Below are 16,627 nucleotides of genomic sequence, written 5' to 3' on the forward strand. Positions count from 1 at the left end.
AAAACCACGAATGAAGAATTGGTACAAGAAAGAAAGGCGGCAGGTAGCTCACCAACACATCAGCGCCTCGGCGAAGCTAATGCTAATCAGCTTTCCACTGACTCGACTGCACTAGCGCAAATCCTGGGGGAGTTACGGGATTTCCGAAAAGACATGAAACAACAGCTTGATGATATTAAGTCAGAACTCATCAACGTAGACCAAAAAAGAAAGGAGACGGAGGACCGGGTTGATGCAGTGGAGGAGCGGGCACAGAACATGGAACAGATATTGAGCAAGATGGCCGAACTGATAAGCCAACAACAAGAAAAACTGCTTGACCAAGAAGGAAGATCACGAAGAGAAAACATCCGGATATATAACGTGCCAGAGGTAGCGGAAGGATCATCGATGAGAGATTTTGTGGATAAATTGCTTAAGGACACGCTGGAGATCGCACCAGACATGGAACTAGACATTGAGAGGGCACACCGAGCGCTGGCTCCGCCACCTGCTGGGGACAGAAACAACAGGCCGCGATCCATTGTGGTTAAATTTCTCCGCAGCAGAACCAAGGAAGAGATTTTACGAAAAGCATGGGGGAAGAAAGGCGTGCTTCTACATGGCAAACCGATATATTTTGATCATGATTATCCTCCCACGGTGCTGCAGAAACGCAAAGAATACTCGGAAGCTAAATGGGTCCTGAAGCAGAGAAAGATTCGCTTCCAATCTCCTTTCCCCGCTAAAGTACGAGCGTTTTATGAGGGGGAAACACGGCTTTACCAGACAGCGGCAGAGGCGACGAAAGACATGAAGGAGCGTGGTTTGCCTGTCCCCCTGATCAAGCCAAAGGAGAGCCTGGCCGAACAACTCTCCCGTACCGCTTGGAAGAAGATTGGCTCGAAACAACAAACGCCAGGAGAGGAGTGAGAGATGAACATCAGAGAAAGACTGAGTGAGTTCAGAAGAGAAACCAGTTCTCTTCGAGAGGAGCTCTGAAGAGATACAATAATGATTGGTAAGCTAAATAACTACTGAGTAATCAATAGGATATAAACTAAAAGGACAATGTATCTCAGTTAGTTGGATTGCTCTGTATTATGGACATTATCGTGGTGATATCGGATATATTCCCTAGCCCCAACCTAGACGAAAAAATAAAAAATGTACAGAGGAGGAATGTGCACAAAATGGACAAAAACAGCTTAAGCGTAGTTGGGGGCCCTCCCCTCTTTTCCAAGGGAGGACTTCCCCCAGGGCTAGACGGTTTTCCTAGCCAAGTTCAGGGTCTTTTGTTCAGGACCCCAACCTTGGAATCTCAAGTTTATTTTTTTTCTTTATGATTTGCTCTTTACATTTCTGACTTGATTCTTTTCTCTCTTTTTGGTTTCTTCTTCCACACTCTTTATTCCTTGCTTTATAATCTTTCTCAAGAAAGTGAAGTTGCATTCATGTTTTGTCTGTTATTATGCAATGGTCTACATGTCTACCTTATTACAAATGTTAATGGTAATCCTGTGATGTAGAGACCTAAGTTTCTGTAAGTGATACTTTCTTGAGAATCAATAAAGTTAAAATTAAAAAAAAAAAAATGTTTGGGCCTGTAAAAAAAAATAAAGGTGCCTACTTTGTGGATTTCGCCTATCACGGGTTCTTTTTGGAACGTAACCCCCGCAATAAACGAGGGGGTTAGCCCCCCCGCCCCGGACTCGATACTTACGACGCGCTTACCCCACCCCCACCCCCCCGGTCTGCAGCAAAATTGCAAAGGCCCGGTCTGCGCGACTAAAAAGGTTGGGGACCACTGGTCTTACAGAATCCCCTGTCAGGCCGAGCTTTAACTCCCATCTCCAGCAAAACTTTGAACATGTTCCAGGGAGGTGGGGGACATGGAGTCTGAGTGGACTGTGTTCCGTGCCTCCATTGTCGAGGCAGCTTATCGTTGGAGCTGTGGCCGCAAGGTTGTCGGTGCCTGTTGCGGCGGCAACCCTCAAACCCATTGGTGCACACCTTCGGTGAGGGATGCTGTCAGGCTGAAGAAGGAGTCCTATCGGGCCTTTTTTTTCCTGTGGGACTCCAGAAGCAGCTGATGGGTACCGGCGGGCAAAGATAAGATAAGATAAATCTTTATTGTCATTGTCACAAGGACAACGAAATTCAAAGGGTGCCATCAGTCGGTGCATATGCCCAAAAACAAAAAAAATAACTGTCTCACAATTCACACACAATGCAAGAATCAACAAACAACTGGCAAAAAAAATAAATAAATAAATAAATAAGAACAGCCACATTCTCACATACATCATTTATGATGATTAATGGTTGTTTTTGATTGCATTTAGTTTTGTTATTGCTATCGGGTAGAAACTGTCTCTGAGACAGTTGGTTCTTGTTCTGGTTGCTCTGTATCTTCTGCCTGAAGGCAGCAGTGTGAACAGAGAATGTCTGGGGTGAGAAGTGTCCTTTGTGATGTGTTGTGCTTTTCTTAGACAGCGGTCGCTGTGCAGGTCCTCCAGTGAGGGGAGAGCGGTTGGCATGCGGTGGTTGCTGAAGCAAAAACTCAGGTGTGGGAAGAGTTTGGAGAGGCCATGGAGAAAAACTTCCTCATGGCTTTGAGGAAATTCTGGTCCGCCATCCGGCCTCTCAGGAGGGGGAAGCGGTGCAGTCACCTGCTGACCTCGGCTCGGGACTTTGTGGGCCGGTGGGCAGAATAATTCGAAGACCTCCTTAATCCTCAATCCCACCAACATGCCTTCCGTTGAGGAAGCTGAGCCTGGGGACTCTGGATTGGGCTCTTGAATCTCTAGGGACGAGGTCGCCGAGGTGGTTAAAAAGCTCCTCGGTGGAAGGGCCCCAGGGGTGGATGAGATCCGCCCGGAGTTCTTTAAGGCTCTGGATGTTGTAGGGTTGTGTTGGCTGACGTGACTCTGCAAAATTGCATCGACATCGGGGGCAGTTCCCCTGGATTGGCAGACTGGGGTGGTGGTCCCCCAGTTCAAATAGGTGGACCTGAGGGTGTGCTCCAATTACGGGGGGGGGGGGGTGTCACACTCTTAAGCCTCCCTGGCAAGGTCTATTCATCGGTCCTGGAGAGGACGGTCCATTGGATAGTCGAACCTCAGAATCAGGAAGAGCAGTGTGGTTTTCGTCCTGGTCGTGGAACATTAGACCAGGTCTACACCCTTAGCAGGGTCCTGGAGGGTGTATGGGAGTTTGCCCAACCGGTCTACATGTGTTTTGTGGACTTGGAGAAGGCGTTCGACCGTGTTCCTTGGGGAGCCCTGCGGGGGGTTCTCTGGGAGTATGAGGTACCGTGACCTTTGATACGGGTTGTAAGGTCCCTGTATGACCAGTGTCAGAGTCTGGTCCGCATTGCCAGCAATAACTTGGGCTTGTTTCCGGTGAGAGTTGGACTCTGCCAGGGCTGCCCTTTGTCACCGATTCTGTTCATTACTTTCATGGACAGAATTTCTAGGCGCAGCCAAGGTGTTAAGAGGATCTGTTTTGGTGGCCTTAGGATCTCATCTCTGCTTTTTGCGGATGATGTGGTCTTATTGGCTTCATCAGGTCGTGATGTGCAGCTCTCGCTGGAACGGTTCGCAGCCAAGTGTGAAGCGGCCGGGATGAGGATCAGTGCCTCCAAATCCGAGGCCATGGTCTTGAGCCGGAAAAGGGTAGAGTGCCTTCTCCGGGTCAAGAGGGGTGTCCTGCCCCAAGTGGAGGAGTTCAAGTATCTTGGGATCTTGTTCACGAATGAGGGAAAAAGGGAGCAGGAGATCGACAGACGGATTGGTGCAGCCTCTGCCGTGAAGCGGGCACTGTACCGGTCTGTTGTGGTGAAGAGAGAGCTGAGTCAAAAAGTGAAGGTCTTAATTTACCGGTTGATCTACGTTCCCACCCTCATCTATGGTTATGAGGTTTGGGTCATGACCGAAAGAACGAGATCATGGACACAAGCGGCCGAAATAGTTTTCTCCGTAGGGTGTCTGTGCTCTCCCTTAGAGATAGGGTGAGAAGCTCGGTCATCCGGGAGGGACTCAGAGTAGAGCCGCTGCCCAATTGACGTCGAGAGGAGCCAGTTGAGGTGGCTCGGGCATCAGGTCAGGATGCCTCCTGGACACCTTTCTGGCGAGGTGTTCCATGCACGTCCCACCGGGAGGAGGCCCAGGGGAAGACCCAGGGCACGCTGGAGGGACGGTGTTTCTCGGCTGGCCTGGAAATGCCTTGAGATTCCCCCAGAGGAGCTGGAACAAGTGGCTGGGGAGAGGGAAGTCTGGGCCTCCCTTCTCAAGGGAGGGACCTGACCCTGGATAAAGCGGAAGAAAATGGATGGATGGATGGATGTTGCATGAGTTTAACAACTGCCCAAAAAAGTTCCAAAGAAATAATATCCAAAATCTTTAGTTCAGAGTGGAGCTGATTCTATGCTGCAGGAGCCAACACACTGCATGCTGCCTTCACGTGGAACATGCAAAAGACAAAACAATGTTATTCTAGCGTAAAAAATAGGAAGTAACAGATTGTTATAGGAGAGAATTTAAGTAGGTTGGAGCCAAGGTGAGTAGAATTTCATAAATCATAATCATCAAGTGCCGGTCTGGTAAGAAGGAGTAAGAAAATTATCACTTATTTATGTTTTTAATTAGATTTCCATCCATCCAGCCATTCATTTTCTAACACCGTTTACCCTAGTGGGGTTGGGATGTGCTGGTGCCTATCTCCAGCTAACGTTCCGGGCGAGAGGCCGGGTCACCTGGACAGGTCGCCAGTCTGTCGCAGGGCAACACAGAGACAGACATAGGACAAACAACCACACACACACACATATAGGATTTTTTAAAAGGATTTTTGATGATAAACACTGAAACAACAATACAAATCAAGACAGCAAAAATAATGATAGTAATATGAATCATAAAATAATAATCAGTGCAAGTAGCTTACATCTTCTTTGATAGAGGGCGGTGAAGGACCTGGACAATGGATAGGGGCGCTGACCCAAAAATGGTTGAGAAACACTGACCTAGAGCTTTGGTAAGCAGAGACTTTCCCATTGCATCTCTGATTTATCTCTTATAGATAATTTTGAATGGAACTGTCTTACTGTGTGGTCGAATGGTGCAAGTCTTCCCGGAAATGTGATGAAAGGAATCCGGGAAGTGAATCAACAGAGTGGGTGGAGGAGAGAAGAACAGTCTTTGGGTCAATTTTTTTCAGTAAGGTTGAAGGAAGCTGTGTTGTGGAGATGTTAGAGGGTGTATATCCTCAGCAGCGGATGGATTGGATGGAGCCAGCTGTGGAGGATAGACCAGAGTGAACAGAACTTGAGCAGAATGAGGAAACCAGAACGACACTTACAGAATCCAGGCTTAGAGATCAGTGAGAACCTACACAAAGAAATATTCGAGGAAAGTAAAATTCAATAAGAACCAACACTAGGAGAGACACTAGGGTAACTCAGAGGGTTTACCAGTGCAGGTTTAATCTGCAAGACATGAAAGATGGGATGAATCCAGAGGCTAGGAATAATGTGGGGCTGATGATGCGGTCCATTTTGGATGGACCTATGAATTTGGGAGAGAGTTTTCTGGACATGGATTTTATTGCAATATCATGAGATGAGAGCCAGACCTTTTGAACAGGAGTGTACTGGGGTGCAGGAGTTCTTTTTTGGTTGGCAAAAATACGGTTCTGCCCTGCGCCATAATTGGAGATATTTATGGGAAAATACTAATATGGGAGCACAGCGGAAAAGGGGGGTAAAAAACAGTAGTTTCCTAGCCGAAATGGGAGACTTGACAGGTATGCCTTGTGGAGAGATGGCATACATCTCTCCATAGGTATGCCATCTACCTGTGGAGATGGCATACCTGTCAGGTTGGGTATGACATACTGTACTGTACCTCAGTACATACCTGTACCCAGGTTGGGACATTGGTGTTGGTAAATCTGGTTCCGGGATCAGGTTAATCTCAAATGGTTTGGCCCACAATGTTTACAATGTCCCATGAGAGGGCACCCACAGTACATGTGGGAACAATTGGCACTGGAATCTTTTTTGTGTCATCGATGGAGTACTGACCAGAGAACATTTGGTTTTACAACCCCTTACGTCCAGGAGTAAGGGACCAGGATTACCTGGACAATACGAAATGAGCAAGTTCAAATGTGAGAAGAACAAGTACCTATGTGAACTAAGTCTCTTGGCAGATTGTAAATAAAATCAGTTTTTATAATACACCTGAACCACCACAGGATGCAGGGCGCACTCCAACCAATGGCACCATTCCTCCAGAGCCATCTTAATGGCCAAGATCTCACGACCCCCAACATCATAGTTTCATTCTGGAAGAGACCGTCTGTCAGAGAAAAAATCCCAAGGATTAAGGTTTGGTCTGTCTCAGAATATAGAGCTTTGGAACTGACGTCACTGCGTGTGACGTTTACGTTGCTGGGCGCCATCTTGTATGGTCACATACCAAAGCAAACTTTTTCCGGCGTTTTCATTGCACTTCACTACCGGCCGCAGTGAAGTTGTTTCAAGTTGGATATTGGATATTCGCGCTCCGTGGAGTAAGGAGCATTTAGCTCAAGGTTGACCCGATTTATGAACGCTAATTCCAGCTAGCTGTTCTCTAGCGCTCCCTCCTCAAACACTCGGAGGTTTACATTGGGACCGTAAATTTCCGAACGAAACACTCCTGTAAATAAATGCCTTGTGACTAACTGATACAAAAAAGTGATAATTAATGCTATTACACGAGGCACACTATCCTCTATTAAAATTTTAAGTGACAGACTGGCGACCTGTCCAGGGTGTACCCCGCCGCTCGCCCGGAACGTTAGCTGGAGATAGACACCAGCACCTCCCGACCCCACTAGGGACAAGGGTGTAAGAAAATGGATGGATAAATAATTTTAATATTAAATAATGTTTTCTTCAATAGCTTCCAAATCGTGCCCCATTAACTCAAAATCAGTGTGAAATTATTCTATTAGACTGTATAGATGAAGCACACTCATCTTTATTACATTTTGACCCCTATTTTATTTAATTAATTTTTTATTTAGAAAATTTTTTTTTTTTTATGTTCATAAAATGTATTACCTCAGATGATCATCACATTTGTTAGCTGTAACAAATGTGATTACATATTTACATACAATTCTAGGACAGGATCTATGTCATTATATGTTCACTTCTTACCTGAAATATGTTTAATGCAACAAGTATTTACTTAAAGTGTGATCTGTTTCATAACATTTACTTGTCACCTTTATTGTTTACTCTGAACTGTTTCATTACACATTAAATGTTTAAAGATGGACTCTTTAATCTGGTTTGCTTGTTACATTAAATGTTTACTGCAAAATGTAATATAATTGTTTAATCACATAAAATGTTTATTTAAAATATAATCTTTCATTACATATATGTTTATTACTTGAAACATTTTAGATATCACATTTTTACTTAAAATGTGATTCATTTCATCACCTGTTTACATGCAACATGAAGTGCTTGAATCAAACGTTTCATGAATTTTTACCACATTAAATTATTAAATGACAGAAAACAGCCACTTCCAACTGAACACATATTTCAACACAAATAGTTCATGTTCCTCTTCAGAGTGTGCAGCCTTACTGAGCTCCATGGGGTTTCCTCCTCAGCCTCTCCAACTTGCTCCTCTTCTACAGCCTCCGCTGCTGTGTTTTCATTATTTACCTCTTCTGGGGTAAATAATGAAAACACAGTCTCTGTAACTTGTTGATCCACCATGGTTTTGCTGTATCGCCTCTTTAATTGACATGGATGTCGGTCCAATGTTGTGGCGTTTTCCTCGCAGTGACCCAGATCCAGTTTGGATTGATCTAATCCATTTCATACATCAGTTTGCCTTGAAGATGACAAACTGAGAACACACGTCAGTATTAATACTGTAAATTTGATAACACTAGAAAAATAGTTTACTTCACAATAATGGAATAACCTCGATGTCCACTGACAAAACTCGGACTATGCTACATAAAAATATAAGCCCGACCTAAACAAGGTTGACCCACTTAAATGAACTCAACTGTAACTGAACATGAGTACACCCAGACAAAATCATAGCAAAACATTATGACACAACACCAGCAAAGCGAATTTAGACACTCACCAGAATGGACATTTCTGGAGCAAACTTGTAGGTATCTTGGGATGTTGGAGAACGTAATATCAGGACGTCTCACCACTGATACCCGGGATATTCGTCTCCTTTTTGTCCGATAGCTTAGCCTCCTCGCGTTGTTTACAGGCAGAAAAACAGTGAAACTAAAGTCCGTTTTCCACCTTTTTACTGTTTCGGTCGTGTCATCAGACATTACATCCAATAATGCAGCAAGTTCAAACCATTGCTAAATAATTTTAAGTAACTTAGATTCAAAAATTCAAAATATCTGTGAGACAGTTGTTTTCTCGGTTATGTTTATGGCCTCACAAGATGGCGCTCATATCCCTACGCCTAGAGCAGTGACGTCACGTTCCAAAGCTCTATTGCGATAAAACAACTCTGACTCCCATTTCAGAAGCATCCCTCTCTCCACAAACTTCTTTTGGGAATCAGGCTGAATGATTGTGTGCTTGTTTTTCCAGGTGGGTGAAGACAGCTCCAACAGGAAGTTTTTGGTCAGCCGGCTGTTTGATGTTGCTGAAGGATCCACATTGGAAGAATCATCCACCAGCTGCATCCGACTAGAGTGGAACAAGGGGATAGTGGGGCATGTAGCTTCCACAGGGCAGCTGCTCAATATCAAGAATGCATATGAGGTGAAGTCTGTGCTTTTTTTTTGCAATGTGTGGTTATTTTTACCATGGTTTATGAGTTTGTGTCTGTGTTCTAATAGTTGGATTTGCTTTGGGGTCAGTTAGTTGTTCTTGATGACAGAGTAAAGGTCTTGACCACAGCTCACAGGAGACTAAACCAATGAAAGTGAAATTAGGGCTAATTTGAAGGCTTTATCCTTACTATACACGAAAATACACACACACTTATTTGCTGCCATTTTAGTAAAGTGATCTACATGGTCATATTTCTCCAGCTACCAATTGAAAAAAAAACTATTTACAATGGCACTATCCATCCATCCTTGTGGTGTCATAATTTTCTATTCTGTCAGTATGTCTTTCTCTCTGTCTGACTGACTAATGACACTAACGAAAAAAGAGCAATTTGCAAAATACATCCATCGGTCCGCCCATTCATTGTCCATTTATCCATCTTTTGTCCATCCATTCAACATCCATCCATTTATCCATCCATCCCTCTATTGCCTGACCTTCCATTCCACCATTCAACATGCACCCATTGTCTGTCCATATACAGTATATGTCTATCTATATGTCTGTCCATCCATTCTTGTTTTGCCTGACCATCCATCCCACAGGATGGAATTAGATCTGAAAGGAGTCGAAACCCAATGAGGACTCAAATATAAATCCTAGATTTTTTACATCTAGTTTATTTACTTTGGATCAACATTATTAGCTTTTCCTTCTTTTGCATTTGGTTTGTTATTTTGTCTGTATTTCCTTTTAATTCCTGTAAAGCACTTTGTATTGCATTGTTGCTGAAAATGTGCTATATAAATAAAAAAAACATTTGATATATTTGTTCTGGCCTCCCTAATGTGATTAGGGGCCAAAGTGACCACATGTAGTAGAGCTCCCATTACTGGTTTAGGTGGTTTTAGATGCTGTTACATTTTTGCTTCCAGGCAGTTGCTTTGATGCGTAACTGTGGCAACAAAATGGTTTTTTGTTGTTTTTGTAACAGCTGATCATCATTTCAAAAGTTCAAGTATGACCACAGCTGTTAATAATGCGCAAGACCAAAGAGCAGCAAGAGAAAGAGGATCATATCCTCTACTCCAACATCTGGAAAACCTTCTAACCATACAGCCAGACAGACATTCTAAGAGGAGCAGCAAAAGCAAAAGAAGTGGATTAACACACAACGTCCAGATATTTGTTGTATTTTTTTGTCTTTAAAATGCCAGGATTTTTATATAACATTATATTTTATGTGTTTGATGTCATCATTTTGAAATACTAAATCATATTTGATCAATTACTCATCCAGGACATGTTACTGTGGAATATAACTTCTGCTGCCTATAAGTTAAGCTGTTACGCTGCATTCAGACTGAATGTGAAAAAAGTGTCCGATGCTTCAAGTTGGATGCGTGTGTACTTTGAAGTCAGACGCTTCACATTTTGCTGTAGATGCTTGTCAAACGCATCAAAATCGTTGTAGTCCTTTTCCGTTGGCAGTGTCTTTGTACAATGGCAGATTAAATTGAGAGATTGGCACCAAAATATTATGTAATGAACGACATAGACCAAGGTTCAGGTTCAGATGTCTTTGGTGAACATTTCGTGTTCAGTTTTTATTGAACAAACAATGGCAAAAGATGATAACAGCATAACGCACATTATTAAAAGCCTCCTGCTTTTTTTGCTCACCCTGTTACTTTTAACAATGGTGGATGAAATATCGAGAGTGTCTTGGTTTTATTTAATGGAAGCAACAGAATGTCGCTGTTTGAATTTACCAGATAATTCAAAGGTGTTCGAGTTTCACAGGTAGCCGGGCGCTGCCGAGGGTTGCTATCAGTGCTGTCTTAGTCTCACCTGAGCCCAGTTTGATAATGTGCTGACCCACATCGGTGCCTGCATCACCTGGCAGGCCAACATTCACAGACCACTACATCACATAGCGGAGTCTCTCTGATTGGTTGACGCTCTGCGTTCACTGCCAATAGTTTCTCTGGGAGCCCTGTGGGGGGTGCTTTGGGAGTATAGTGTACCAGGCCCTTTGATAAGGGCTGTTAGGCCCCTGTACAACCGGTGTCGTTTATTTCATTTGTTTGTCAGAAGTGTTTGGTTTGGACATTTGTTGACAGTCCCAAAGTGAACTTCTGAGCATTTGAGGAAGGAGTGGGAGGGAGCGGTAGATGCCTGAAGAAAATACAAGATAGAAATGTAAGCATTTTGAAAACACTAATAATTTATATAAACACTTTGATCAGATATGACCTACTTCAAAACTTATTAATGCTGAAAAGAACAGGCAACAGCAACACTGACCAACGACATGAACTAACAGCATGGACCAACGACATTGACCAATCACAGAAGTTACATCAAAAAACATCTGCAAGGGGTTCACTGCTTTACTGCAGATGAATTGACAAGATGACAGTGAGTAATAACCACAACGCAGTTAGAGACATAACATATGCAACATAGACATATGCAACGTCTAACATATGCGTCACCTACATATGCAACATCTACATGCAACATCAACATAACCATAAAGCAGTAAGACCATCGACATCTTCCAAAGACACATAGCAACAACATAGACCAACAACATCTACACATATGACTTCTACTTATTTTTGACACAAATGGAACCCCATATAACGCCGCACTTTGAGACAGCGCGCAGTGTTTGTCTCGGAGTGGGAGAAGATGTCTGTCTAATCGTCGGTAATAAAAGCGTATGACAACAAGTGAATTCAGCAGCGCTTCGCTTTCAGAGATAGTGGGGGATACGTCCAACTTTTATCGTCACTTTGAAAGAAAGGTAAGCTCTGTGGAAGTGATGTTGGCTAAGCTAGCTGTACAGGGACAAACCTGTTGCATGCATGTCCGATGATAAAAGCTGTCACTTGCTGCGGTTATTGTGCGGAGGTGTTGACTCACTCCTGTGTCACACATGCGTCAACGCTGTGACCAAGAACGAGCCGATTCTTCTGAACGGTTCTTCACTATTAACGATAGGACTGGAGTCTCACTGAGAACTGTTCTTTGTTTTTGTAATGCTCAGTGCACACTGCAGTAGTTACTTTATTATAGCATATATATATATATACTTATTTAATAATCGAATAAATAAAATACAAGAACGTTAGATCACACAGAGCGCATGCTCATTGCGCTTTGATTATTTTCGTCACCTGTCATCTGTGCGCTACCTGGATTCATACAGCCAGTGGCGCAAAAGGTGGCTATGCAGTGTATGCAACGCATAGGGGCGCTGCACTAGAGGGGGCGCAAAAACGATGTGGGGAATTTTTTTTTATATAGTCAGCATTTTATGTACTTAACAGCTGTTTGTGTATGAAATGATCAATAACAGAGGAACAGCACTGATTAGGCGCCCCCCTCCCATACAGGCAGCTTGGGCAGCGGCTGAGGCGCGTTTTGTTTTCTTTTAAATTTGTAGTAATGCCTCAACAACAGGGAGCTAAAGATGGGGCGCAGAAAAAAACTCCGGGGCCCAAAACAGAAAACGGAAGAGGGGGAAGGATAAAGATGTTGGAGAGACGAAGAAAAGCTTTTCAAAGTGGTTGAAAGACAGAAGGTAAGAAATGTCAGTGTATCAACAAGAGACTTGTAAATATTCAGGTTAGCTTAAGCTAGCCTACAATGATGATGTTCGCATCCACCTCAAAAATATGTAGTTGCGGCCCTGCATACAGCGGGAGACAGAGTGACAGTCATGGTGCACTCCTTTTGCTTGGTTACTTCTTGCTTTTTTCCACTTGGTCAGTGTTCATAGTTGAGCGTTGTTTACCGTTAGTGCATGGTCATGATTGCTCTGTTCAATGATTCAGACAGTGGTGGTTTCTGACATTGGCCATATGAGCAACTACCCAGGGCATTATCTTGTTTGGGGCGACATGATACCTCCGCAGCTTGTGGCACAGAGATTGAAGCAAAACAGAACAAGAGCTTAAATTGATAATTATTTATTTTAGCTCTAAGCATTAATATCTAGGTGTTTTTATGAGAATGTGGATCTTTCAGTTCAATTTTAGAAGCCGTTTTTAGTCATATTTCACATTTTATTGTCATGCAGCTGGCCTTGGTCTTGACTCAGTCTCTACCTGGTTGTTTTGGACCCAAAAAGTCTTGGTCTTGTCTCTGTCTTGATGCACTCTGGCCTTGGTCTTGGGTTAGATGGTCTTGACTACAACACTGCTTGTAGTTGAGGATATATCAGATACAAGCAGAAGTGTAATGTTTTGATAAATGTGATGCATGCCATTTCTTACCATCAGCCAACAAATAAGTACACAAACCTTTTTTCTTCTTAACAGTCACTGGCTGAGAGTTGTGTGGATGTGCTTTTGGGACTTGAGAAGGCTTCCTTACAGTTTTTTCCCTTCCTCATAAAGAAGAGTGCGTACATCCTGACTTGAGTCTGTGTGGGCCTACATTTTCGCCTGCTTGGTTGAAACTCTGTGGTGGAGTGAAGCTGTATCAGTGAATGTAGGTCACTGAAGTGCTTGTTGAGGCTAGGTGACGTCTGGATCGGATGCTGATGCATTGTTCAGCCGTTTGCTGCTCTTGTATAAGCTCTGCTTACTGTCTGTTGACATTTAAAGTTTGCACACAGCACATAAAAAGTCAGAAAATTAAACAAACAGTCCATTCATTTGCTGCTGTGCTGAAGTGTAACCTCCGTTCTGCAACTTCTGAGCAGTTTGTTTAAGTCAGGGGTGCCAAAAGGAGGTCTCTGCAGCTGTGCTTTGAGTTGGAGATGGAACCAGTTCCATTTCTAACCCAGGAACACTCCTACGCAGAAATATTCATACCATCTGAACATTTTGTCACATTAGAGCTATTAACATGGATGGGTTATATTGAAATTAAATGACAGTAGGAGTGCAACTATTGCAGTTTTCTTGCCAATCACTGATCTTTAAAATACATGAACTTCACCAATATTCACCAAACTATATTACGCTGAGAGATGTATCCCAAAATATCTTTAGCTGGCAATCCAGTAATGCTGAGGGAAAATAAATTCCAGACTTTTCAGACCTTCATTTACAAAAAAACCTAATTGTAAACTATGCATCTTTTTTCCCTTTCACTTCATCCATATACGCTACTTGCAGTTGGTTTGTCACATGAAATCCACATAAAAGAGTTCAGAGTAGGGGCGAGTGATATGGAGTTAAAGTTTTATCTCAATATTTTGTGATACTATTGTGATGATACTAAAAGTGGCAATAAGAACTAGTCACTACTTCTTTTTAGGTAACTGTATTGCTGAATAGCAATAATAGCCCCACAAACAGAAATACTGCTCTTGAAAAACATTCCCATATGATTCTTTAGGACACAAGTCACATAAAGAAGTGCGATTTATATCACTAAGCTGTGCACAATAACTGCATTAATCATATTTTTGTATTTCTTGATACTCTGACTGAACTAACAGTTAAGAAAATCGTAACAATAAAAATCTTCACAATATGGGCAGTTTTGTTTTGTTCTAAACATAATATGAAATTTATTGTGACAACAACAAATAAGAAAGAAATGTATCACAATAAATGATAAACGATGTGATAAATGCCCAAATGTAGTTCAAGGGACATGAAAACTTTACAAGCCCCGTACTTGACTTATCAATCAAGTACGGGGCTTAGAATTGGTCATATTTTGCAACATACCATGTTGTGAAAGAACACTATGTTTGGGACCAAAGTAACCTCACTTAATACTAACAAGATGACTTGTGGAACTTTTGCCTCCCTAGGACCCAAGATTCAATGCAGAAGTTGACCTGATCACAGGCTACAAAACCCAAAGTATCCTTTGTCTACCCATCAAGAACCACAGAGGAGAGGTGAGGTGGCATATCTTCACACTCTGTTCAATGCTTTCTGTGGCTGATGAACTAGAAATCAGATGCGCCACAATTTCAGCAACATAGGTGTGGATTTTAAGGTGAATAGTGTGAAGGTAGTCCTTCTCCTTCTTTATAATTACCAATGACCAATGATTGGAGCAGGGGCACCTTTGCATGTTTTGCTACATGCAGATATAATACTGACTTCACACTGCAGGGTTTCCCCCAGAAAACTTGCCAAGTCCTTTGGTCGGAGCACAGAGGCGGTCCAATGGCAGTCCACCATGTTTTTGTATTAAAAATGTTAAGTATTCAGGAAATGTAAAAATATTACTGAGTAATTATATGTTAAAGGAAAACATTGCCAGTGAGATGCTATTTAAATCCACAACTAGTCTTATAAACAACAAATAAAAAAATACAATTAAAATGAATATTAATTATTTGAACTTCTGTTTAATCCAAATTAAGTCAGCGGCTCCGTGAGGCCCCCGAGGGCTTCAGGGGCCCCATAAATGCTAATATTTTAACACAAACCACAGATACATAAAAGTAACATTTATTTATTGAGATTATCAATGCTGCTAAATTTGATTTAATGGTTTCAACATACATTAATTAAAAGATTTTAAATTGTTTAACATTTAAATGTAAGATTTTAAGGAGCTGGCAAGTTTACTTTGTACAACTTCAAGGAACAATATTCATAGTTAGACTGTTTTGTTACCATAGCAACAATCTGATGCTGTGAGTTTAATCTTTGAGTTTGAGCTCTGTTTGTTCACCAATACAAATTAGTAAACTGCAATTAAAATTTATTGCTTCTTAGGTTGGCTAATTAAACTACTCCCCCTGTCCCAGATTAAATCTAACACAGAGGTGTTAGAGATGCTGATGCTTTTAGCAACAAGAGGGGCCCCTAAGTCAAATTCTGCTACAGGCCTCATACAGCCTTGGACCGGCCCTGCATGAATTAAATCTGCTGCACCTCACTGAGATGCGGAACAAACGGGAGATTCAATTTAATGTGGCTTTAGTAGCTCTTCCATTCTGTCTGAGTTTTTAACAAGGGGACACAGAAACTATTTTGGTTGGTCCAGTTTTTCAGATCTCCGCGAGGCCGTGCACATTAACTCTGACTGACTAAGTGGACAAAGCATTTGATATATGCATCATGTAACCAGAAAAATATAACTAAAACCAATAATAAAATAACATAAAACCAGCGTGAAGCATGACTAACGAGGAGAGCGTGCAAGCTCCTCACCTGGCTGAACCTGCATGACGAGGTTAGCGCTGGTTTGTTACCGACCAACCGGGAACACAGACTTTATCAGCGCAGACAGAGCCAGGCTCTGGGCAGCGTGTTGACATGAAAAAGCCGCACAAAATTCTTTGTGGACAAAGAATTTTCGCTCAACGCATGTCTGAAAGCGCAACTACAAGTTGTTCCTGCGGTTCACGTAGAGCTGCGCCACCAGAGCTAACACTGTGGGGTTTAAACTCTTACCTTGATCAAAAACTCTGGAAAGAAACAAAATTCCTCACTGGGGATTGATGTAAATATCCATACAGGTCAGCCTGAGTCCAGTTTGAGTGAAAGGAGGCATGCACGATCCTGCTGAGGTAAACTTAAGACGTCCAACTGCTTTAGCACGAGACAACGCGCAGAGGTGCGATTGGTCCAGCTTTATAAACCTTTCTTCTATAAACATATCTTTTAGGAATAAATCTGTTCCTCCTGACGCTTGCAATCTGGCTTTAAAAAAAAGTTTTGTTTTTTAAAAAAATACTATTATTTTCCTAAAAACATAAAAAAGAAAAGCTTACCCTAGTGGTGGGGCTAGTAAAGCATGGTGGGCCACCAGGCCTATCATACACTGGGGGAAACCCTGTACTGGACTGTTCACTGGTGTTTTCAACAGTTTCCAGGTTATGTGAAA

At 42.4% G+C, this 16,627-nt stretch overlaps 1 protein-coding gene across 3 annotated transcripts in view; it reads left to right on the plus strand.

The window, feature by feature from the left end:
• pde5a (phosphodiesterase 5A) overlaps positions 1-16,627 on the plus strand; it is a 129,632-nt gene that overhangs the window by 43,552 nt on the left and 69,453 nt on the right. For all 3 annotated transcript variants that reach the window (XM_023346291.1, XM_023346290.1, XM_023346293.1), the window contains exons 3-4: positions 8,624-8,797; positions 14,592-14,681. In XM_023346291.1, coding sequence (XP_023202059.1) covers positions 8,624-8,797; positions 14,592-14,681 — 264 coding nt within the window. The remainder of the gene's footprint in view (positions 1-8,623; positions 8,798-14,591; positions 14,682-16,627) is intronic.

The sequence above is a fragment of the Xiphophorus maculatus genome, chromosome 14 (assembly GCF_002775205.1).
Source record: "Xiphophorus maculatus strain JP 163 A chromosome 14, X_maculatus-5.0-male, whole genome shotgun sequence".
Lineage (NCBI taxonomy): Eukaryota > Metazoa > Chordata > Actinopteri > Cyprinodontiformes > Poeciliidae > Xiphophorus > Xiphophorus maculatus.